Source organism: Rousettus aegyptiacus, unplaced genomic scaffold (assembly GCF_014176215.1).
Source record: "Rousettus aegyptiacus isolate mRouAeg1 unplaced genomic scaffold, mRouAeg1.p scaffold_m13_p_10, whole genome shotgun sequence".
Lineage (NCBI taxonomy): Eukaryota > Metazoa > Chordata > Mammalia > Chiroptera > Pteropodidae > Rousettus > Rousettus aegyptiacus.
In genome coordinates, this window is record NW_023416285.1 from 33,145,551 (window position 1) to 33,172,417 (window position 26,867).

At 35.2% G+C, this 26,867-nt stretch overlaps 1 protein-coding gene across 1 annotated transcript in view; it reads left to right on the forward strand.

The window, feature by feature from the left end:
* Positions 1-19,372, forward strand: part of STPG2 (sperm tail PG-rich repeat containing 2) — a 250,177-nt gene extending 230,805 nt beyond the window's left edge. Inside the window, exon 12 of the mRNA XM_036227683.1 lies at positions 19,127-19,372. Within this exon, the coding sequence (XP_036083576.1) occupies positions 19,127-19,254 (128 nt within the window). The 3' untranslated portion in view covers positions 19,255-19,372. The remainder of the gene's footprint in view (positions 1-19,126) is intronic.
* The last annotated feature ends 7,495 nt before the right edge of the window (positions 19,373-26,867 follow it).

Consider the following 26,867-nt stretch of genomic DNA (forward strand, 5'->3'; position numbering starts at 1 on the left):
CCTCCGTGGTCATGAAATAAGTTTTGCACATATATGTCATGAAATAAGTTTTGCTGAAAATTGAAATAGCATGATATGTCCATGATAGAATTTATAATGTGTTAAAGGATATACACTGAATAGTCTCTTTTCTATTTTAATAATGCTAGTCTCCTACTAATCTCTTTTTCTCCTCAAGCAACAATTGATCTAAACTTATTTACAAACATTTATGCGATATATCATATAAATAGCATTTTCATATTGTAAATAGAAATATTAATTCAAAGTATTCATTGTTCTATAGGCAACTATTGAAAAAGAAAATAAAATAACAACTGAATGATTAAAATGCTTAAAGGCAGGAGAAGTTTTTAGTGGGTTTCTAAATTGACTCTTCTTTTCTTGTTTGGCTCAGTTCAGATGAACAAGCATTGATTGAGGCTTTGCCATAGGAAAACACAGAGACATAGAGATTCAGATATATTCTAGAGAAAATGATAGTCTTGTCCATAATTCAAGAAGGTTTATTCTCTAGATTACCATTTTTCGAGATTATTTGAGAAAGAAATGATTTAATGTTAAAATATAGTATTTGAGAATACCTACATACTAAATCATTATAGTTTATAGAGGTCTAAAGCAATAGGTTTTGTTAAAATTGTGTTTCTTTGGTTCTATTTTCAGAGAATATGATTTATTATTTTAGCATGAATCGAAGGAATCTGTGTTCTAACACTAATCTGGATGATTCTGATGCCTATGATCCATAAACTGTATTTTGAGAAAAACTAGTTTAAATATATGGTGTGAATATGATCCTCTTTGTTTTTTAGTCTTTATATTTCAACCCATAGAACAAGTTTAGCCAGAGGCCAGTGGAGAAACATGTCTAAAGTCATGCAAGGGCTATGACTAGGCCTGGTGGGTCATGGGTATGAAGCCAGATGAGGAAAGCCTTAAATCTTTGGAAGTAAACATTAGTAATATAAACAAAACATATCCGTGAGAGCATGAAACCTCATTCTGTCATTTAATGTGTATAATATGGATTTAAGAAGCAGAATTTATTCATTTAAGTTGCAAATGAAAGTATTAACCTTTGTTTAATTGACTTGTCACTATATAAATAATGTCAGCTCTTTCAGAAAACTCTAAACTCTGTGAATCTAGCTTTATTATAGCAGACATGTTCAAAGAAACATTCAAATACAAACACTTGTAGAAGCCTAACCATTTTCAGCAAGTTATAAATATAGTAGTCACAATTAAAATGGTAAAAATTAGCCATTTAAAAAAGTTTTGCAATCATCAGATTTGTATGGAAGCAAAAATAACCCTCAATAGCCAAAGCCATCCTGAGAAAAAGAATAAGGCTGGAGGTATCACTCTGCCTGACTTCAAATTATACTACAAAGCAACGGTATAGTATTGGCAGAAAAACAGACACACAGGACAATGGAACAGGATTGAGAGTCCAGAAATGAACCCCAATGTATATGAATAAATAGTTTTTGACTGAGGAGTCAAAAATGTACAATGGAGAAAGGAAAACCCCTTTAATAAATGGTGCTGGGAAAATTAGAAAGCCATATGCAAAAGAATGAAACTAGACTTCTCTCTGTTACCACACACCAAAATGAACTCAAAATGGATCAAAGACCTGAAACAGTAAATTGCATAGAAGAAAACATAGATACTAAACTTATGGACCTTGGATTTAGAGAGGATCTTATGAATTTGACCTCAAAGGCAAGAGAAGTAAAAGCAAAAATTAATAAATGGGATTATTTCAAACAAAAAGCTTCTGCACAGAAACAAAACAAAACAAACAAAACAAAAAACATCAAGAAAGAGGCAACCATCTGTACGGGAGAAGATATTTGTAACCAATGCCTCTAATAAAGGCCTAGTACCCAAAATAGACAAAGAATTCATATAACTCAACAATTAAAAAACAATCCAATTAAAAAAATGAGCAGAGAACCTGAACAGACACTTCTCCCAAGAAGACATAAAAATGACCAACAGACATTTGAAAAGATGCTCATCTTTACTAGTTTTCAGAGAAATGCAAATCAAAAGCACAATGAAATATCACTTCACACCTATTAGAATGGCTGTCATCAACAAGACAGGTAATAACAAGTGTTGGAGAGGTTATGGGGGAAATGTAAATGGGTATAGTCACTATGGAAAACAGTATGGAGTTTCCTAAAAAATTAATAGAATTATCATGTGACCCAGTAATCCCTCCTGTGTATTTACCCAGAAAATTTGAAAACATTTATCCATAAAGATATGTGCATCTTGATGTTCATGGCAATATTACTTCGCTATGGCCAAGACTTGGAAACAACCAAAGTGTCTTTTGGTAGATGATTGGATACAGAAGATGTGGTACATGTACACAATGGAATATTACTCAGCAATAAGAAAAGATGAAATACGGCCATTTGAGACCACATGGATGGATCTTGAGGTTATTATGCTAAGTGAAATAAATCAGACAGGAAAAGTTGAGAACTATATGATTTCACTTATATATGGGACATAAAACTGAAAACAAATAAACATGACAATCAAACAGAGACTTATGGACATATACAAATAGTTTAGTGGTTACTAGAGGGAAAGGAGGGAGGGAGGAAGGTAGATATAGGTAAAGGGGGTCAAATATATGATGACGGAAGGAAATTTAACTTTGGGTGGTAAACACAGTACAATATACATATGACATGTTATCGAATTATACACTTGAAATTGTGTGATTTTATTAATCAATATCACCCCAATTAATTTATTCAGAAAATAAAAATAAAAAATGTGTTTTAAAGCATAGCTCATTTGTTATAGCTTTCTTAATGAATTTAGTTTTATTAATGTTAATAAAATATTTTAATTATTTTAAAAATACCGTTGCTATTTATATTTAAAGAACTCTGCATAACTTGATCTATGACATGACATGCTTTTCAAATACACAGGGCATTATCCTGATTTTTATGTATTATAGTTACAGAGATAACTGCCATTCTTAAGAGGGAATGTTTTACTAATTCAATTCTAATTGAGTTAAAATAATGATGGTGCTCTAAGAGGATTTGGAATGTATGTTGGACATATTCTACTTTTTTGCTTAGATAATTTTCTTGGTATTCTGGCTCCAGACATTTAAATATGAACAGTGGAGTATAAAACCCAAAATTTGTTATGAAAGGAAAATTTGCTAATTAATATGTCAGGTTAATTGCAAGGTATTTAATTTACATTGAAGACACTTTTATATTTTTATTGATTATTTGATAACTTTTTTATCCATCAATAAAAATCACTGTGTTACATATTTGTATACTACCTAGTCAAAGTGGTATTAGATGAAAGGTGATTATTCTTCCAGTTGTTTCCTATAATTCATACAGAAAATGTGTTATACATACATTTAAAAGACTGCTGGAAGTCATTCAAATTTGTACAATATACTTATTTTTTAAGAATTTATTTATTTTAATTAGTTTCAAGTATACAGTACCTTGGCTAGACAGTTATATAGTTTATAAAATGATCTCCCTAATTGCTCCTTCTCTCCTCTGGTTTTCCACCTAGCCAACATATTAATGCTAACTGCATTCCCTGTGCTGTGCTCCCCATTTCTGTGACCATCATTCAGCTACTAATTTGTACTTCTTTAACCCTTCACCCCATTCTCCTAGCCCTGTCACCTCCCCTTCCCTCTGTCCATCACCAAATTGTCCACTATATTTGTGATTCTGTTTTTGATTAGTTTGTTCTTTTTGTTCCTTAGATTCGCATGTAATCATATGGTATTTATCTTTCTCTGTTTGACTTATTTCACACAGTATAATGACCTCTAGGTCCGTCCATGTCATTGCAAATGGTAGGATTTCATTTTTTTTTTAATGGCTGCACAGAAACAAAACAAAACATTGTATATATGAACCATAATTTCTTTATCCAATTGTCTGTTGAAGGGCTTTTAGGTTGCTTCCATATTTTGGCTATTGTAAATTGTGTTGCGAAGAATACTGAGGTGCATAGATCTTTAAAAATTATTGTTTTGGTTTTCTTTGGATAAATATGCAGAAGTGCAACTGCTGGGTCAAAAGGTGTATCCATTTTTAATTTTTTGAGAAACCTCCCTACTCTTTTCCATAGTGGCTGTACCAATTTTCAATCCCACCAACAATGTATGAGGGTTTTCTTTTTTCACATTGCCAACACTTGTTTTTTGATTTATTGATAATAGCTATTCTGATAGGTGTCAGATGATATCTCCTTGTGGTTTTAATTTTCATTTCTCTGATGATTAGCGACCTTGAGTATCTTTTGATATGTCAATTAGCCATCTGCATTTCTTCTTTGGAGAAGTATCTGTTCAGGTCTTCTGACCAATTTTTAATTGGATTGTTTGTTTGTTTTTTTTATTGTTGAGTTGTATGAGCTCTTTATATATTTTTGGATATTAACCTTTAATCAGATGTATCATTAGCAAATATTTTCTATCAATCAGTTGGTTGTCTTTTTGTTTTGTTGATAGTTTCCTTTACTGTACAAAAACTTTTTAGTTTGATGAAGTCCCATTTGTTTATTTTTTCTTTTGTTTCCCTTGCCCAGGGAGATATATCTGAAAAGAAATTACTGTTAGTAATATCAGAGAGTTTACCACCTATGTTTTCTTCTAGTAGTTTTATGGTTTCAGGTCTTACATTTTAATTTTTAATCCTTTTTGAGTCTATTTTTGTATACCGTGTAAGAAAGTGGTCCAGTTTCTGTTTTTGTATGTATCTGTCCAGTTTTCCTAACACCATTTATTGAAGAGACTGTCTTTACTTCATTGCATATTCTTACCTCCTTCGTCATATATAAGTGAGCGTACAGATGTGGATTTATTTCTGGGCTCTCTGTTCTGTACCATTTATCAATGTATCTGTTTTTATGCCAGTACCATGCTGTTTTGATTACTGTAGCCTTATAGTATAGTTTGATATCAGGCAGTGTGATACCTCCAACATTGTTCTTTTTCAAGATTGCCATGGCTATTTGTGGTATTCTTTGGTTCCATATAAATTTTAGGATTATTTGTTCTATCTCTCTGAAAAATGTCACTGATATTTTGATAGAGATTTTATTGAATCTATAGATTGCTTTGGGGTGTATGGTCATTTTAAGGATGTAGATCCTTCCTACCCATGAGCACGATATATGTTTCCATTTATTTGTATCTTCTTCAATTTCTTTTTTCAATGACTTATGATTTTCTAAGAACAGGTCTTTTACCTCCCTGGTTAATTTGATTCCCAGGTATTTTATGGTTTTTGATGCAATTGTAAATGGGATTGTTTTCTTAACTTCTCTTTCCAAAAATTCCTCATCGGTGTATGAAAATGCCACTGACTTCTGAATATTAATTTTATATTCTACTACTTTACTGAATTCATTGATCAATTCTAATAGTTTTTTGGTGGAATCTTTAGGGTTCTGTATATATGGTATTGGGTCATTGGCAAGTAACGAGAGTTTTACTTCTTTCTCATTCGAATGCCTTTTATTTCTCTTTCTTGTCTTATTGCTGTGGTTAAGACTTCCAATAGAATGTTAAAGAGGAGTGATGAAAGTGGCCATCCTTGTCTTGTTCCTAATCTTGAGGAAAATGCTTTTAGCCTTTCCCCATTAAGATATTAGCTGTAGGTTTGTCATATATGGTCTTTATTATATTGAGGTATGTTCCCTCTATGTCCACTTGGCTGCTAGATTTTGTCGAATGCCTTTTCTGCATCTGTTGATATGATCACATGGTTTTTATCTTTTGATTTGTTAATATGGTGTATTACATTAATTGATTTGCAGATATTGTACCAACCTTGCATCCAGGAATAATTCCAACTTGATCATGGTGTATGATATTTTTAATATATTGCTGAATTCGGTTTGCTAATATTTTATTGAGGATTTTTGCATCAATGTTTATAAGAGATATCAGCCTATAGTTTTCAGTTTTTGTAATGTCTTTGTCTGGTTTTAGAATCAAGATAATGGTGGCCTCCTATAAGGAGTTAGGGAGCCTTCCCTCTTCTTGAATTTTTTGGAATAGTTTGAGAAGAATAGGTGATAATTCTTCTTTTAATATTTGGCAGAATTCACCTATGAAGCCCTCTGGTCTAGGACTTTTGATTTTTGGGAGGTTTTTGATTATTGATTCTATTTCATTGGTGGTAATCGGCTGGTTCAGATTTTCTGTTTCTTTTAGACTCAGTCTGGGGAGATTGTATGTTTCTAGGAATGTATCCATTTCTTCCAGATTGTCCAATTTGTTGGTGTATATTGCTCATAGTATTTTCTTATGATCCCATGTATTTCTTTGGAGTCTGTAGTTATTTCTCCTCTTTCATTCTGGTTTTATTTATTTGACTCCTCTCTCTCTTCTCCTGGATGTGTGGCAAATAGTCTGTTAATTTTGTTTATTTTTTCAAAGAACCAGCTCTTGGTTTCATTAATCTTTTGTATTGTTTTTCTAGACTCTATTTCATTTATTTTTGCTCTGATCTTTATTATTACCTTCCTTCTATTTACTTTGGGCTTTGTTTGCTGTTCTTTTTTAAGTTCTTTTAAGTGTAAGATTAGATGGTTTATTTGAGCATTTCCTTGTTCCTTGAAGCAGGCCTGTATTGAATTTCCCTTTTAGGACTGATTTTGCCATGTCCCATAGATTTTGAGTCATTATGTTTTCATTTTCATTTGTCTCTAGGTATCTTTCGATTTCTTTCTTGATCTTATTGATAACCCATTCATTGTTTAGTAGCATGTTATTTAACCTCCACGTGTTTGTGTATTTTCCAATTTTTTCTTGTAGTTGATTTCTAGTTTCATTCCACTGTGATCGGAGAAGATACTTGATATGATTTCAATCTTCTTAAATTTATTGAGACTTTATCTTTGTCCTAACATGTGGTCTATCTATCCTTGAAAATGTTCCATGTGCACTTGAGAAGAAAGTATATTTTGCTACTTTGGGGTAAAATGCTCTGGAAATATGTATTAAATCCATCTGGTCTAATGTGTCTTTTAGGCCCATTGTTTCCCTGTTGATTTTTTTGCCTGGAAGATCTGTCCATTGGTGTCAATGTGTGTTAAAGTTTCCTACTATGAGTGTATTACTGTTGATCTCTCCTTTTATGTCAGTCAAGAATTTCTTTACGTACATAGGTGCTCCTATGTTGGGTGCATATATGTTTACTAGGGTTATGTCTCTTTATTTATTGATCCCTTTATCATTAGGTAATGCCCTTCTTTGTCTCTTATTATAGTCTTTGTTTTAAAGTCTATTTTATCTAAGTATCACTACTCTGGTGACTTTTCTTTCATTTCCATTTGTGTGAAATATCTTTTCCATCCCTTTACTTTTAGTCTGTGAGTGTTGTTTAATCCAAGGTGGGTCTCTTGTAGACACCATACGCATGGATCTTTTTTTCTTATCCATTCAGCTATCCTATATCTTTTGATTGGCACATTTACTCTATCTATATTTAAATTGATTACTGATAGGTCCATAGATACTGCCATTTTAATATTTGTATTTGTTATTTCTATTTTCTTTTTTACCCCTTCTCTTTTTACAGAAGTCCCCTTAGCATTTCTTGTAATACTGGCTTGTTGGTGATGAATTCCTTAAGCTCTTACCTGTCTGGGAAGCTCTTTTTCTCACCTTCCATTTTAATCAAAAGGCTTGCTGGATAGTATATTTGTGGTTGTAGATTCCTGTTTCTCATAACTTTGAATATTTCTTGCCAGTTGTTTCTGGCCTGCAAAGTTTCCATTGAAAAATCAGCAGACATTCTTGTGGTGGTACCCTTGTAAGTAACTAGCTGCTTTTCTCTTGATTTTTTTTAAGATTTTCTCTTTGTCTTTGACTTTTTGCATTATAATTATGATGTGTTTTGGTATAGGTCTGTTTGAATTCCTCTTGTTTAGGACTCTTTATGTTTCTTGATCTTGTATATCTAATTCATTTGCCAGGTTAGGGAAGTTTTCTGTCATTATTTCGTCAAATAGATTCTTCATCACTTGCTCTCCCTCATCCCCTGTAGGTACTCCTGTGATCTGGGTATTGTTACACTTCATGTTGTCCCAGAGGTCTCTTAAACTATCCTCATTTTTTAAAATTAATTTTTTTATTTTTTGTCCTGATTGGGTATATTCTGCTACCTTGTCTTCCAATTCACTGATTTGATCTTCTGCTTCATTCGATCTATTGTTAAATCCTTCTAGTATATTCTTCATTTCAGTTATTGTATTTCTTGTTTCTGTCTAGTTCTTTTTTATGGCTTTTACTATCTCTTTGTTCAGGTTCTCATTGTGCTCATCCATTCTCCACATAAGTTCATTGAGTATCCTTATAACCATTATTTTGAACTCTGTCTCTGGTATATTGCTTGCCTCCATTTCATTTAGCTTATTTTCTGGAGTTTTCTCTTGTTGTTTCATTTATGACATGTTTCTTTGTTTTCTCATTTTATCAGTTTCTCTGTGTTCATTTCTATATGTCTGGAATATTTGTTTTGTCTCTCAGTCTTGGCCAGATGGCTGAATGGGGAAGGTGTCCTGTGTGGCCCAGTGGCACACTCTCCTTGATCCTCTATGCCAGGGGGCTCTGGTTGAGATATTTGTGTAGGTTGTGTGTGATCTTCTGTTGTTGCCAAGTCTTCGTTATTGTTAGTACATCAGTGGATGGGATTAATGCTCAGGCTATTTGTGGGAATTGGTTGCACCCACAGAGTAAGAGTTGCTATGTGGGGGCTGACTCCAGTGAGCAAGATTTGCCATAGCAGGCTTGTATACTTGTTGTAATCACCCTTTGTGTCTTCTATTAATGGGATTAGTCAGGAGTTATTCTGTTGTGGTGTGGTGCCAGCCTCCAGATGTGTTGGTTTTGTGGCTCCTTCAGAGGAGTTTCCCCAGAGGCCAAGGTCAGTTGCTGCTTTTGCTCAGGGTTACCTGTTGGGAACTACAAAGTGATCCACAGGTGTTTGTTGCTTATGCTGGATCTATAGGAAAGTGGGAGAGGCAGTACTGTAGACAGTGATCGGTTATCTCCCATCCCTGACCTACGGTAGTTTAACAGAAGGACCAGTGCTCCTTAAGGCCTGACACTGCCTGTTAGTTGCCTGTAAGTCTCTGAAACTGGATGAGCCTCTTGGTTATATTCATGTTGGGTGGCACGGGGACTCTAGTAGTCTCCTGGGTCTGTTGATTAAATTTTCCCCTGCACCTGCAGTGTCACTTTATATGCCAATGCTGTCTCTGTGGCTCTCTGTACATGTTTCTACTTGTAGCAAGGTCAGCTGCTTACCATCTTGGGCCTGTTTGCACCACCCCAGGGCAGGGGCAGCTGCCTATCAATGTGTAGCAAGCACTTTGTGTATTAGATGAGGCAGGAGCTCAGAGAGTCAAGGACCATCAGGCCAATCCCGACCCATGCAATCCCCTCAAGAGACATTGCAGCTTGTACAGGCAGCAGTGGTCTGTCCACAACTGTTTTCCCCAAAATGCGCTAGCCAAAGTCTGTTGCTTGTGCAGACTGCATAACCCCAGAGTCCAACAGGGAGACTGCCTGTCAAGGGGTTTCAGGCACTTTGTGGCTTGAGCAAAGCAGGATCTCAGGGAGACAAGGGCCCTCAGTCCAATATAGCCTCAGTTTTGCTCCACCTTCTATGCCTGGGGGTTCTTGCTGAAGTCACAGATCATAGTGAGACCAGATGCCATCTGGGGCAGTCCCACATACCCCTGTGCTCCTGGGACACACTATTGCAACTCTGACAGGCAGCGGAGTTCTGCCTACCTATGATTTTCGTGAGGAGCCCGCCTTGTGCAGACCAAATTTTGTTGCTTGTGTGAATTGGGGATCAGGAGAGAGGAGGGGTAGGTCTGTGGCAGGTGTCTATCAATGGGCCACCTGGGGCAATTTGTGGGTAGGGTGGGGATGGGTCTCAGAGAGACAGTGGCAGTCAGATAAAGACAGCCTCAGTCTTGCTGCAACTTTGGTAACCTGTCACCCGTTCCTGCAGAAGTCCCAGATCACAGCAAGATCAGCTGGTGTCTGGGACTGACCCACAGATCCCTGACATCCACCCAAGATTGTGTTGGCAGCAGTAATCTGCCTGACCCTATCTCGGAAATGAGGCTCACAGCACTGGCTGCCAATTGGGAATGGAAATGCGCTCACAGCACTGTCTGCCTGCTGGGAATGTTTGGCCCTGAATTGGAACAGGGCCTGGCAGCCATCCAGTAACAAAAGCCCCTAGCAGTCTGCCAGTTGGGTGGGGCGGGCTGATCACCTCAGGCCAGTGCTTCCTAATGGCCCTGTGGGAGGGGTCTACACAGTCAAGCTGGAGCGGTCTGTAGATTGCCCAGTAGCAGGCTGAACTAAAGTACAATGTGGCTGCCCTTCTAGCTCTAGTCCTGGCACCAGGTAATGCAGACTTTCTCAGTATGAATCCCTCATGAGCCTCTGACCCACTACAGGTGTCCTGATTGAATGTCCACAGGTCAGAAAGCCTGTGCCTGGGTCCTTCAAAGGGGTGTCTAGGGTTTCCATCTCCTTCCATCTCACCCAGACAGCTGGAATCTACTCTGGATTTTACAGTCAGAGATATCGGAATCTCCTTTTCCCTGGGCTGGGACCCTTAGCTGGTGAACCCCCAAATGAGGACAGGAACCTCCTCTCCTTTAGGGGAGCTGCTGCAGCCTCACTCTCCCTCCCGGGGTTCCTCCACTACCTGTGGGTGGGAGTCCAGCCCGGTTTGTGACTTTGTCTCTCCTACAGGCTTTGATATTGCTCCTTTATATTATCAGATGTAGGCGTTACCATCAGCTGGACTTCAGGTGATTCTCCATGTTAATTGTTTTATAATTTGGTTGTAATTTCAATGTGGACCTGGGAGGAGAGGAACCCTGCTTTAACCTAGTCTGCCATCTTCCTTCTCAATCCAAAATATTTTTTTTTATAAGAGTAGTTAAAAGACTTTATTTGATGCAAAGTTTCATAAATATGTACTTAGAGATACACAGATAAACAGATATTGCTGTCTGAAGATATATTTCAGTCAAGCCAAATCCATGTGATTTTGTATTTGTATGTCATAAGAGAGACAGCCCTAATGCTTTGCTAGGAACAAACATTTTAACTGTTGGACGTAAGCTCAAATAGATGAAGTTCTCAGTTTACTTAGGTTAGAGTACATTATAATAGTCCATTGCTTAGGGACTGTGTTGGCAGTAATTCCTAGATACTCCATAGTAACTTTAAAATATCATTCTTAAGTATTTAGCTTTTATTTCTTAAAACATGTAATATCCACTTTGTTTTGGACAGAAAAGTTAACAGGGTGGCAAAGCACACATGGAAATTTTGGTTAAAAGTTTATACATTATTGGGATTTTTTTTTCTCCTCACATATACACTCAATTTAATGGACTGGGCAGTTCTGTGGTTATGTAGTTCTGAAGTGCCATGTGATCAAATCAAGTCTTAGAAGCAGGAGAATAGCATTAAATTTAAATGTAGTCTTGGAATTGATGATAATACTTCCTTGTCTACTAAACTTTTGTCTTTGCTATTATTTTATTTGTAAAGCTGAAGAATAAAATCAGTGTGGACAATTTTGCTCCATAAAAATCTAAACTCTCTAATTGACATTTTAAAGCCCTGCAGTCAATTTCAATAAACAATTTCACAGATCCTTTTTAATTTAAAAAGATATGCTCACATATGGGATACTTACTTTTCAGTAGTTTTTTGTCACCTTCACATGAAAAAAAGAACTGAATATTCATAAGCAAAATTGACTACACGATTTATAAATTTCAGCTCATTATGAAGACAGCCATTTTTTAATTTGAGGTTTTGCAACTTTATTTATAGAAGTAGTTATTTCTGAGTCTACTCTAATGTACTAAAATGAATTTTATTTTAAATTACTCATTGTTCCTGTTCTCTCCCATTTTTGCCCTGTAGCATTGGTTGACATTTCATAGAGAGTACATTGGCATAGGGCTGGAAAATATGTAATTATAAGAATCACCTGCTCTTGAATTTCCCTTCATGTAGTAGTCATGATTCAAGTAGACTTTTCATAGGTGTGTGATTTGGAATGAGACATTTTCTTCTTCCATGACCTGTGATTAAAATGTGGCATTTTGGTAAATAAATAAAAGATAGTTTCTGCATAATCCAACTGTGAATCAGAGCTGATGGAGCAATATAAATCTTTGACCCCTATCATATAAGCAATAGTATATGTAATTGGAAATCTACTTTAAAATTAAGAGCATTATACTTCTTTTTGAACACTCTGTAGCTTAAAAGCAGGCTAAGTGCTAAAAAGCAGCAAGATACATATTTTGCTTCATTTAATGCTCTGCAAAGGAATTCCAATAAAAGGAAATTCACTATGACTACATTTGAATATTTTCTTTTTTAAAATTAGTTATAACCATGAATGTAAATACTTATTTTCTATAGCATGATGGTAAAGGCACAGGATAGACTATATTTCTTCATAATCGAAAATGAAACTTTCCGTTACAGTACTATGTAGATAATAGTCTTACCTATCGCATTCATCTTTATAAATCTTTATTGTCAAAGTTTCAATTTTCAGATACTTGACTGTGGAATTGTACACCCAGTTCCTGATTATAGTTTGTGGGGTTTTTTTTTTTTTTTTTTGGATACTGAAGTAACTGGTACATTCCCCCATGCATAGTTTAATTTGTGTATTTAAGTCTATCTTTAAAGATATTTTGTATGTATGTGTATATTATTCTTCTGCAGTGTAAATATAAATTATGTTATTCCAAAGTCACTCATGCTGTTGTTTCATAGTAAGATGATGTTTGCTATAATTCTTTACTTACCACAGTAGATCAAAACATATTAGCTTTATCTTAGTCAATTCAGGCATCTGTAACAAAAATGCCATAGGCCAGTGGCTTAAACAGTAGAAATTTCTCACAGTTCTAGAATCTGCAAAGTTTAAGATCAAGATGCCCAAGGCACTGACCAATTTGATTTCTAGGGAGAGCCCTCCTTCTGTTTTGCAAGTAGACATGTTGATATAGCCTCATACAGCAGAGGAAGAAAGGGAGAGAGAGAGAGAGAGAGAGAGAGAGAGAGAATGTAATTACCTCTAAAGGGCCCATCTCCAGATACTATCACACTGGAGATAGGGCTTGGACATATAAATTTGTGTGGGACACATTTAGTCCATAGCAGCTTCGTGCAACGGCTTTATAACTTTGGATATCTAGCCTGCTAATTGAGTTGATATTAGAATAATTAAACTAGGGCCGGATGTCATCTTTTATTTTAAATTGTGAAATGTCTTATGTTTGAAGCAAAAGCAGGGAAAATGTTTTATATGAACCTATCAATTTGAAAACATTTTTGATTTTAAAACATCAATTTTCTTCAAAGTAAGTGGTTTTGAATTGCGTGTTTACTAGGGAGCTAGAGGCAATGATTTTGTATTCTATTAGTACCTTTATATTTACTCTACTATTTCACTGTTTGTGTTCATTGTTAATATTCTGTGCCCAAAGTTTTTATCTCCTCTCCCTACATAGTTTCTGTTTAATGCCCTCTAATTTAGTTTTATTTATCACTACTCTTCTAAAGTTACATTCTAAGTGTTCTACAGTGACCTCACTGTAAGTCTTCTCTTGAAATATTTGATATACTAGATCTCTAAAACTCTGGAAATTCAAGGCTTGGTATGTGCTAGACTCTCAATAAGTATTGCTAAACATAGAAGTTGGAAAAAAATAACCTCTCCTTGTTTTTTTTTTTTTTCTATATAGGGTTGACTTGCCAGATTCTATTCACCGGACTGTTTCCTTCTTTGACTCTTCTCCTCACTCTCTCCTTGCAGCTCCCCAGATTCCAGTCCTCAGTTATGTACTTTTCGCTCTCCATGCACTTTGACTTAGAGAAGCTCAACTATTGCCTCTATGTGGATAATTTTATTTTTTCTCCGGACCGGCTTTCTCATGAGCTTCAATTACATATCTACAATTATCCTCTGGACATTTCCTTTCTCGATATCCTGCCATCTTTTTAAATATAACAGTTCAGGTACATGATGCTTTTCTTCAGTGATGTCTTCCTTCTGTGTTTCTCAGTTTGTGTCATGGTATTACCTTTTTCATAGACATTATTCATTTTTATCTTCTTCCAATCACTACCTATACTAAATATTTGTTGAACGTCTTAGAAAATATTCTGAATTGTTCTTTCTTTCCCTTATCAATGTTAGTAAACTCCTTGTTAGTGTCCCTGAGACAGATTACCTTCATGCCCTTCCATTCTACAAATTATTGCTAAAGTTTATTTTCTAAACTATTTCTTTCTTCATGAGTCTCCTTCAGTCTAAAGTCTTAAAGAGCTCTCCATTGACTATGGAACTGGTATTCAAAAGCTTCTTAAAAAATCATTATACAAATTTTGTTAAATAAAATCTTAAATGCCACCCGAACAAATAAAACAATAAATCTAGAATTATTTTGTCTGAAAACAATTCAAGCCTCAGCTTGGGCTTTATCTGTACATTGTCTCTTTGGCATTGCCTGAAGTCTAGGCACATCTGTGGAATTTGGGGGCATTTTAGAGTACAATTTGAAACCCATTGACTCTAGTACAAAATCCTTATTTAGGATTAGGCCCTGTTAATTTCAACCGGTCTGTTTTCTACTTCCAATTGTTCCATGTAATTTCCATTTTTGTGCCTATTATGTACAGTGGCAAGAATGCTGTTAAACCACCTTTCTGCTCTCTTAAAACTTATACAGATCTCCAAATGCAGTTAAGTTACTAATTCTTCATTGCACATATGAATGAATACTTAGGAAATAAAAGAGTTGGGTATCTTTTTTTCTGATGTATATGTATCTTGAGAGGGTGCTATTTTTATTTTTTTAAAAAAATTACTTCGATATTACATTTAATTACCAGGTAAACAGATGCCATTATTTTATGCTTATCATATTTCAAAGCCCTGACTGAATAATTTTAAGCATTTAAAAGGGTCAAATTTCTGGTCAAGATGGCAGAGTAGGAAAACACTATGCTTCCCTCCTCTAAGGAGCACATCAAAATTACAACTAAACTGTGGAACAACCATCATTAGAATTGCCTGAAGTCTAGCTTAACAGAAGTCTTATAACTGAGTATATACAGAAGTAACTATGTGGAGGGGTGGAGACACACAAAGGGCTGGTCCCGTGGCCATGTGTGGCAATTAAAAATTGGGAGGGATGTCTTGGCTGAGGAGGCTCCCCTTGAAGAGTGATGGGTCCCAGCCCCACATCAGGCTCTACAGTGCTAGAAGTGAACACTACTCTGGCTGTGAAAATCAGCAGAGATTGTAGCTGAGACAGACAGAGGGCAGCTGGCATCCCAGGCATTACTCTGAAAGGGCACATGCATGGACTTGCTCACTGACAGACTCTCTCACTCTCAGATCTAGCACTGAGTCAGCAGTTCGAAATGTGCCAGTGACATACAGAAAGAAACTGAATTGTCTGGCTTCAGGGCGAGGGCTGGAGGGGCAGCTTTCTCCCAGACAGAAGTGCTACCAGAGACCATTATTCTGTGTTGATACCTTCCTCTACCTAGCCTACACTTGCAGATGGACACTGTATCTGAGCCTTCATCAGCCTGGCTAATACTGTTCATGCAACCCTGGTGATACCCTGAGACCCCACACTATTAAACTTGCATGTCTACCCAAGCTCCTTCCAGTGGCGTTTCCATACAAATGCTCCATACCTCTTACTAAGCAGTACCAGGCCCAGAACTAGTGGCAACTGGGCATAAATCATAGCATAGCCTCTCACAGGCACTTCCAAGTCCAGCACAAGTGACAACCATCTGCAGATCACTTTGTAGTTCATACCAAGTAAGCCCCAGGCTGGGCTCAGTCAGTGGCTGACCTTGGCCTGCACCTGAGCTCCTCGCAAGAAATTCCAGAACCAACACACCTGGCAGCGAACTTTGGAACACACCAGAGCACCAACCAACCACCTCCACAAATGACATACCCAAGGGGTGTTCTTGCTAGGCACCAGAGCCCCACCAAAGTACATCCTGTCCTGCAGGGCCATCCCCTGCACAATAACTCCTCCCCTGTAGTCATAGCTAGTCCTCACAACCAACCAGCCTGAGTGTCAATCCCTCCACTGACCTGTTAACAGCAACCCTTGCTCAACTACAAGGAGGGTACTCAAAACCCACACAAGGGACATACCTGGAGAACCCGGCTCAGTTAACAAGGAAGACTATGCCACTGGGCCCCACAGCACATCTGCTACATAAGGCCCTTCTACCAAGACTGGGAGACATAGAAGCTCTGCCTAATACATAGAAACAAACACAGGGAGGCAGCCAAAATGGGGGACAAAGACATATGTCTCCCAAGAAAGAACAGAACAAAGCTCCAGAAAAAGAACTAAACAAAATGGAGACAAGCAATCTCTCAGATGCAGAGTTCAAAACATTGGTTTTAATGATGCTCAGTAATCTCAGTGAGAACTTCAACAAAGAGATAAGAAACATAAAAATGGAGATAGAAACCCTAAAAAAGAACCAGTCAGAAATGAAGAATGCAATAACTGAAATGAAGAATACATTAGAGCGTAGGTCCCCAACCTTTTTTGGCACCAAGGACACGTGCTCCTATGAGAATTTAATGCCTGATGATCTGAGGTGGAGCTGAGGCAGTGATACTAGCTAGCACTGGGGAGTGGGCGCAAATACAGATGAAGCTTCACTTGCCACCCTGCTGCTCATCTCCTGCTGTGCAGCCCATGTGTTGGAGACCCCTGCATTTGAAGGAATCAATAGATTACATGAAGCAGAGGATCAAAATAGTGATTTAGAAGACAAGGTAGCAGAAAACACCCAATTGGAACAGCAAAAAAAGAATAAAAGAATAGGATGGTTTAACCCATTTCCAATTTAGAAAAAAAAGTGCAGCTGCTGTCAGAATTAATTTAATTTTACATAAACACACTCTTTGGGATTGAAGAAAATCTGGTCTTCAATGTGAAAATAAAATTTAAAAGCTGTTCTTGAAGTTATTTCTAAACAGAATTTGTCTCTAATCCTAATGTAACAGAAATGTATACATAAATCAGATTCATCAAATGAATCTTTGGCTAACAACTATTTGAGAATGATATTAACATCATGTGTAGGAATGCTACATTTTCTAAGATTTGATATTTTCAGCAGTCGAGAATTACTATACTTGTAAATACTACTACTATGATATACTAGTGTGATGAGAAAATAATAATAAAAGATATTTCTTGGAAAACTTTGGGGGTAAGGTTAGGATTGTAATCCACGAGTTATCTCAGGGTAAACGCTCCAGCTGCAAGCACCGCTGGCAAGTATTCTCGGGGCAAATGGGAAATGGGTTAAGGCCTTGGGTCAACATCAAGCATAACAGCATTCTCATCATAGGGGTACCAGAAGGAGAAAAGATAGAGCAAGGAATTGAAAACCCATTTGAAGAAATAATGACAGAAATGATGAAAGAAAACTTCCTATAATGCATCAAAAGAAATTGACATCTAACTCCAGGATGTGTACAGAGTCCAAAACAAGATGAACCCAAAGAAGCCCACACCAAGGCACATTAAAATTAAAATGCCAAAGGTTAAAGAAAAAGAGAAAATCTTAAAAGCAGCAAGAGTAAAGCAGGTAGGTATCTGTAAGGGAACTCCCATAAGAATGTCAGTTTATTTCTCAACAGAAACTTCAGAAGGGATTGGCACAAAATATTCAAAGTGATGAAAAGCAAGGATTTACAACTAAGATTGCTCTATCCAACAAAGCTATCATTTAGAACTGAAGGAGAGATAAAGAGCTTCCCAGACAAGAAAAAATCTAAAGGAGTTCATCACCACCAAACTAGTATTACAAGGACTGTAAAAGGGACTTATTTAAAAAGAAGAAGAAAAAGATAAAAAATATAAATAATATAATGATGATAACTATGTGTCTATCAATAATTACATTACATGTAAATGATTTAAATGTTCCAATCAAAAGACATAGGGTGGCTGAATATATAAGAAAATAAAGCCCTTACATATGCTGCCTACAAGAGATTCACTCTAGATTAAAAGACACACACAGACTGAAAGTAAAGGGATGAAAATAATATTTCATGAAAATTAAAATGAGAAAAAAAGCTGGGGTAGCAATATTTATACCACACAAAATAGGCTTTAAAACAAAGGCTATATAACAAGAGACAAAGACCCAGTGATCCCACTTGTGGATATTTATCTAAAGAATCTCAAAACACTACTTCAGAGTGATACATGCATTCTTATATTCACTGCAGCATTTTTTACTATAGCCAAGATATGGAGGCAACCTGGGTGTTCATCAATGAATGAATGGATAATGAAGTAGTACATATATGCTGTGGAATAATACTGAGTCATAAAAGAGAATGAAATCTTGCCATCTGCAACAACTTGAATGGACCTATAGGGTACTGCACTGAGTGGAGTCAGTTAGACGGAGAAAGACAAATGTTATATGTAGAAGCTAGAATAGGATAAACAAACAAACAACAGAAACAAGCTCATAGATACAGAGAGCATTTCAGTGTTTGCCAGGTGGTGGAGGAATTGGTGAATGGAGGAGGGGATCAAGAGGTACAAGTTAGTGGTTCAAAATAGTCATGGTGTGTAGAGTAGAGCATGGAGAATATAGTCAGTAAATTGTAATTACTGTGTGTGTTGTCATATGAGTACTGGATTTATCAGGGTAATAACTTTGTAAATTATATAAATGTATAATGACTGTGTTGTATACCTGAAACTATTATAATATTGTATGTCAACTGTAATTGAAAAAGTATTAAAAAATAAAAAATAATAAAATCTGATCCAAATATGCTAAAAAAAACAATTAAAAAATAAATAAAAAGAATAGGTCCAAAATTGTTTAATGCTGAATTTGTATGTGAAGAGCACAAATCTAAGAATAATATCCATATCACCAAAATCAGTACTTTAAAAATATACTTTATTATTTTTACATGTTTTCTTTTAGGGCCTGGAACATACAGTCCTGTTTTACAGAAATCTTACTCCATACCCTTATTTGTTAAAGCATCAACACGTTTCAAGGTTTCCAAAGAGATTACTCCTGGTCCCGGAACATATGAGGTTTGTCAATGATATTTCTCTCTTTTGAATAACATAAGAATAGAATGATTTCCAGAAAGTTCTGACAATATCTGTATTAAAGTTCTTTTCGTATCTTGTGTTCAGATTGGTCATTAATCAAAGTATTTTGGCTAAGGAAGGTTTTTTCGAAGATATATTATGACATTTTTAAAAGAATTATTTAAGAATTTAAGAATTATTTAACAATTTGTCTATAAATATTCTTTACAACATTTATATATAATTTACATTTCTGCAACTTTTTACTTGTTTATAGACACTAATTGAAATTTCAAAGCATTTATTGAAATCATGAAATTTTTAGAGGACTAGGAAGAAAGCCCTGTGGATCCAGTAAAATCAAGTATCAATCTTTTATTTCCAGTTAATAAATGTAGTTTCTGTAGTTTCAATTCATAATAAATAAGAGCTCTTTAAAGCCGATGGTGTGAACTTCTGATTGTAAGGAAGCATTTTAAGTAGACCTGCTGGGTTTCAGAAATTGGGTTCACAATAGGCTTTAATTTGCCATTTAGTATGGAATAACTTCCCATTTTTCACTCTGCTAACTATTTTATGGTGGCTGGTAGTAGTTAATTTGAGTTACTACTCAGTGCAAACCACAGTGAATGTTCTTTTTTCAGTTAGTTAATCAATCACAAGTTTATTTTTATTGAATGTACGCTTTTCTACTAACTTAATATGTCATAATCTAAGTAGTATCTCAGCATTGTCAAAAGCAGATTCATAATATGATGTCAGAAAAAAGAAAGTGAATAATGAATGTTATTATTTTACATGTTGGCTGTTGATTTCCCCAAAAGATTACTGATAATAACTGCTTATTAAGCAAAGGTGATTTTTATTAGACTTACTTGAGAAAGGGAGAATCTGCTAGACAGTCTTAGTAGTATTTCAGAAGGTAGAAGTCAAGAAGGATCTTTATAATGTTTTAGGACTTGGGCTAATGGGGAACTTGCAAATGGGGAACTGGTTGGAATTTGGCAGTTTATGACTTGTCTACCCTGTATTGCTGGATCAGTGAGGAAGGTTCTTGAAGCAGGTATTGAACAGTAAGCTATTAGTTTTGATAAAGTAGGTATTATGCTTGTTCATAGTATGATCATATTGTCTTTAACTGAATGCTTTTCCCCTTTGTTTTTAAAACTGATTTTAATGGTGTCCACAAAAAGTGAATACCAGTAAATCTAATGTTATCTTTTTTTCATCGTGATACATTTGTCATAGATGGTTTATTGGTCTTTCTAGTATCTAAAGATGCTCTTCTTTTATTTTTTTATCAAGATTTTTAAAATTATATTTATACATCCTCGTAGTCTTTGACTGTGAAAAATTATTTTCCACATCAGAAAAAAGTATTTATAGATTGAGTAATGATGTTTATAAGATATTGCCTGAAAGTTTAAACAAAAATATCTAATGTATACTACACGGCAAAGTAGCTTTTCTGTTGAGAATTGAGTGTAAGTGTTTTGGTCTTTCTAACATCATTTGTTTCCGTTAATAATTGAATTTTTTTTAACAAATGATTTTCTTTCATAAATTTTTTTTTCTTTAAAGAAGTTACTTTTAAGCTATTAGGCTGATTAATTAGTAGGTCCCTTTATTATAACTCGTTCTTATTATTTTAATTTGAAGCTGCTCTTTATCAAGTTTAATATTAAGTTGGTGACTCTTAAGAATATGTTTGCCTTAAACATTTTACTTTTTTTTTTTTTTTACAGAAGATGACTAAAAATGTGTAACATTGTTTTAAGACTTTGATATTGGTTTCTACTTGAAAATTACTTAAATGAGTATGACCTCTGGTTATAGGTCTTTTAGTATTTTGTGTCCACAGTGGATTCCAAATAGTTCAATGCTAGTGGCCTTGACAGTAATATTTATAATAACTATACCTCTCAAGTTACACACCCACATTTGTAAAGTCTGCTTGTCATTTTTATTCTTTTATGAATTATCTCTTGAGTTTCATAGGCAGAATTAGTTTTCTCTGCTTTTTTTTTTGTCCATGTTGCCATTGGACCATATTTTTACTTTGCTTGTTATATTTTCAATTACAAGTTAATCTGTTTGTCTTTTTTGCTTCTTCTAGTTAATATTTATTGGTTCATTATCACAAACCCTTTTAAATATCTAATGAAAGCTAGGGCTCGTTAATATGTGGGAAAATGCATGTATGCTTATAACAAAACTGTGCATACAATTTTGGAAGGTTTATTAATCTATAAAAGCTCACTTATGGTTCTAATCAAGAATTCCCAATAGATTCTGAGCTGTATGAAAGCAAAGGCTTATTTAATTTTATCTGATTAGAGTTTCAGCCACAGAATCTGGCATGTGGTAGTATATCAATAAATGTTTATTATATAAATTAACAAAGTGGATAATCCTAGGATTTTCTTTTTAGGATTAAATCACTAATCTTTCTCTAGAAATAAAGATTTACTTATGGACTTCATTTTCAGTGAGAAGAATATGTGTATGTTTTTTTTTTTTTAAATAGCAGTAGGTTTTATTGATTCATTCACATTCTCTCGTTGAGTAAGTCTTTGACCAAAAACATGCATTTTAAATATTACACAAGGCTCCATATTATTTCCTGGAATTTAAAATTGACAATTATATGAAAATATTTTTAAAATAGCTAAAGAAAACCAATGAATTTAACTTAAAATATTTTTTAATTTAAATATTACACAAAAATTTAAATACATATCTCATTAATGAAGCAGATTCCACTCTAATTGATTGAAATTCAATAATTTGAGTTTATTTTTAATATATTTTTTCTTTTTTATTGAAATATAATTGACATGTAACATCATATAAATTTAAAGGTGTACAATTTGATGATTTTGTGCACATACAGACTGTGAAATGATTACCTCCAGGGTAAAAGCCAGCTAGATCTGCAGGGGTTCTGTGACATTGGCTTTATCAGTGGTGAAATTTGCAATTTGTCTGCGAAGCAGATCTTGGTGAACTGCAATTGTTCTTGCTGTATGACTGCTAATAATAGCCTCTGATTTTCTTTCTTGTTTTTAGTCAGCTCTATACATCTCAGCTTTGCCAGGCTGGGTAGGTGAAACTAAATTGTGACATTCCTGCGGTACTCTGACAGGCTGAAGAAGCTGGTCTCTCACTTCATTCCTTTTCTGGCAAGTGAAACTTTCTAGCTAGAAAGTTCCTTCTTGGCACTGAACAATATCATTTGGAAGATAGGATGATGCAGACAAGATTATTGTTTTCCTTTTCTTCTTAGCTATTAATTATTCTTAATTTTTTGTTTGTTTGTTTCACTGTGTTGCTAAAACTTCCTAAGTAGACTCTAGAAGTGTCCGAGAGCTGTTTTTGTTCATAAAACACTGTCAAATTATTGATCTTTATGGGGGTCGAGAGAAGCTGGTTTTTCCCGCTTTACCATTTTTCCCTCCAAAATATCAGCAGTTTTTTTTTTTTTTTTTCCCCAGCACTTCTAATATGTCACCCCACTCCTTTCTGGCCTGCAAGGTTTTCTGTCTGCTGAAAAAATTCCACTGGTAGTTTTGAAGGTTCCCTTGTACATGACAAGTTATTTTTCTCTTGTTGCTTTCAGAATTCTTCGTGTTTGACTTTTGACAATTTGATATAATGCATTTTGGTGTGTATTTTTTTTTCCGATTCATCTTTTGTGAGAGCTTTTGGTCTTTCTGAATTTGATTTCCGTTTCCTTTCCCAAATTTACGGCATTTTTAGATATTATGTCTTTGAATAGCCTTTCTGGTCCCCTCTCTGTCTTCTTCTGGAACTCCCATAATTCCTGTGTGGTCCATTTGAAGGTCTTTCATAAGCCCCATTAGTTTTCTTCACTCTATTTTATTCCTTTTTCTTTTTGTTCCTCTAACTGAATAATTTCCAATGACCTACATTTAAGTTTATAGTCCTGTCTTATGCTTGTTCTATTCTAATGTTGAAATGCGCTAGTGAATTTTTCAGTTCAATTGTTATATTCTTTAGCTGACTGATTCTGTACATAAACTCCGTTGAAATTCTTACTTCATTCATTCATTGTTCTTCTGACCTTGGTGAACATCTTTATGATGATTAGTTTGAATACTCTGACATGTAAATCATATATCTTCATTTCCTTAGAGTGGGTTTCTAGAGATTTATCTTTCTTCTTTCTTGAAACATATTTCTCTATTTCTTATTTTTCCTTGACTCTGTTTGTGTCTGCACATTAATCAAAAGAGCTGCCTTTCCCAGTCTTCATGACTGGCCTTGTACAGGAGAAGGCCCTTACCAATAAGCCCACCAGAGATACTGGAGACCATCCAAACCTTAGTGCTACTCCAACCCACCTTTTTTGTTCTTAGTGGCCTTCAGGCATCTAGAGTATGCTGGATTCCATCAGTGCTCAAAATTAAGTGAGACAGACGCCAGTTACTTGGGCAGCCCCCAGAGAAGTTGAATCAGTAGAAACTCTGTCCAACTCTTTCATACCCTAGGAATAAGTTGGGAGTTGAGGATTTTAGCCTGTACGCTCTGCACTGAGCTGGAATCTAGGGCTCTGACAATTAGTTGTGTACTAGATTAAATGCCATCTTACTCTCACTAGCTCCCAGGTAACTAGAGTATGCCAGGTCCCATTAGCCCTCCAAGGCAGGCAAGAGAGAAGCCAGTTCTTTAGTTATCTTCCAGAAAAATTGGAGCATTAGATGCGCATTATATCTCATTCCTTCCTTGGAGAGTAAGTGGGTGCTGGGATTTATTACCTGCCCATTTTGTGCTGAGTTAGGGGAGATACTATGGCAAGTTATTTTTAACACATTAGAACTCTCTCATTAATTCTAACCGTTGTATTGTTCTCTGTAGTCCCTAGGTCTCTAGCATATGAAAGGGCCCTTTCAGCTCTCTGAGACAGATGTGATTGAAGCCAGTCTCTCAGGTAGTGCACAGAAAAGTTGAGATACTAAATGTGTACCCAACTCCTCAGGGAGAAGTTGAGAGGTGTTTTTTTTTTTTTTTTTTTTCTGATTTTATGACATTGTGCTATGGATGGGGATATGGCAAGAGGTTCTCTCCACTTTCGCTATCAGTTTTGATATGATTTGTTTCACAGTCATCAGGAGTGCAGGAACCTCTCAACTAGTTTCTAGATTCCTTACAAAGGGAATTAATCTATATGTTGCTGTTGAATTAGTGTGTCTATGAGGGAAAGGAAAGTCCAAGACTTCCTATTCCATTACCTCCCTCCTACTCAAATTCCTATTCTCTCTTAATCTGACACCTACAAAGTTTTTCTTCCAAGTACTTCACAAAAATGGTTCACCAGTGACTTTGATAAATTTATTGCTGAGTCCTGCGATGAACTCTGTGATGAATCTTGTGATGAATCTCGTGATAAATCTCATCTTATTTGTTCTAACAGCATTATTTAATACATTGGATTCTTCCTTCTGGGAGACACTTTCACTGCCCCCAACTGGGCTATTCCAACTGCCATTCCCTCTGCTTATTCTGCTACCTCACTGGCTACTCCTTCTCAGTCTAATTTGTTTGTACTTCTTCTCTTGACTTGTAAACATAGGAGCTTCATTTTTAGACATCATATATCTCATTACTTTGATTATCTCATCCAGTCCTCATTGCTTTAGATACCAATTACCCTCCACATCTAAATACTAATGATTCTAAAATTTATATTTCTAGTCCCAAATACTCTCCTGAACTCCAGGTCTATCTATGAAACTTCCTAGTCATTACCTCCCCTTGGATGGCCCATCCCAATCTTGCTCTACTCATAGTCTTCTGCTCTTAATAATTGCTCAGGCCAGAAACTTTGGAGTATTCTTTATTTTCTCTGTTTATTCACCTTCCTACTGATTGGTAACCATTGGTTATTTTATTGTCTCTAAAGTTTTGCCTTTTCCAAAATGTCATATAATTAGAATCAAATACCCTTTTCAGATTGGCTTCTTTCACTTAGTAATATGGATTTAAGGTTCAACTCTTACTTTTTAGTGTTTGGCTTTCTTTTAATTATTATTGTAATGAAAAAAACAATTCTCTGGGTTTCTCAAAAAAGGTATAAGCACATTGGAAGGAAGATTTAGAGATTTACAATTTGAGTCTCATAATCAGAAATTCAGCTGGAGGATTTAAAATTTGAAGAGAAATATCTCCAAATTATCTTTTCTATCTTTAATTTTGTTCATTATTATTTGACAGGATATATGTTTGGTAGCAATTGTTAGTCTCAGATGAGTTTCAGTAGGCTTGCTATTAGTACATTTTTCTCTCAGATTCTAACAGATCAGGCTTTTATTATTATCAGAAGTTTCTAAAGTTTTGGGAGGACTTCGTAGATATTATAGAAGAAAGTTGAGAAGACTGTTCTTAGAACTGCTAGTCAGATTATTTTTCAATATCAAAAATTGCCTACACATAATATTGACAGTAAGACAATGGAATAAGGTGGTATAAGGTCAGTGGTATTAAAAACAAATTTTGTAGGGCATTAGAGTATATTAGTTCCAAAGGGTTACTTATAAGAGATAAAATGATATCACATATGTAAGTGTCTAGACTTTCATTATTTGCTTCAACTGGGGTGGGTTGTCGGGAAAATTTTCTGAGGTATAATGGATCTAACCTTTAAACGAAGATGGCTGAGAGACCAAGGAAAGAAGCTGACAACTCCAGAATTAAACAAAGAGTTTATTAAGGGAATTTATGGACAGAAGCAGTTGTGTGTGTCAACAAGGCAGCACATCACTACACCAGAAAGAAATAGAGACTTGATATATCTAGCCTCCAGAACAGAGGTGTCTTGTAGCCAGGTGGCACATGCTTGTTAAGAGCTGTATATTCCAAAGCAGTAAACAACTTAATGGCTTATTCGTCTATATAAGACCATTCATTTCAGTTTATATGGATCCACTGCTCTTAAAGTGAAAAAACTAGTGGTCACTGAGAGCAACTTGCTTCTTATGGTGGCATTAGTCACCTCAAGTACCAGAAACCATTTTGCCTAACATGGTTCTATTTTCTATGCTATAATATATTATACATGTGCATAAAATTACACGAGTAAAAGAGTTCCATGCTTAAAGTTAAAAAGAAAAATGTAAAGCCAGTTATAAAGAAAAAGTAATTAAGTTCATGGATTAAGAGAAACCTTAGTATAAATTTCACTTCAATAATTTATTTAAAAACTCATATGTAAGGTTAAAAATATACTAGAAATGTAGTACAAAAAAGTACCAAAAAAAAACCATTTATTGCAATACTTGAAAATAGTTGGATACATAAATTGAAGTTGTAATTATTACTTTTATTTCATAGCTATATTCACTTATTTCTAGTTCATAAGTGTGAATGCAGTCTGGTCTAGGCCCTGGGAATCCAAAAATACAAAATCTTTTCTTAAATATGTAGCATTCTGGTGAAAAAAAATATTTTACTTATAATAATTATTGGGAATAGGTGAAAGGTGGCAAAGGGAACGATATATGCTAACTCCAGGAGGCACTGTAGAATAAAATATAATTGGCAAACTTTTAAGTCAGTACTGTTAAAATGTAAAATGAATGGTATGACATAAGACATGTAGACAATAT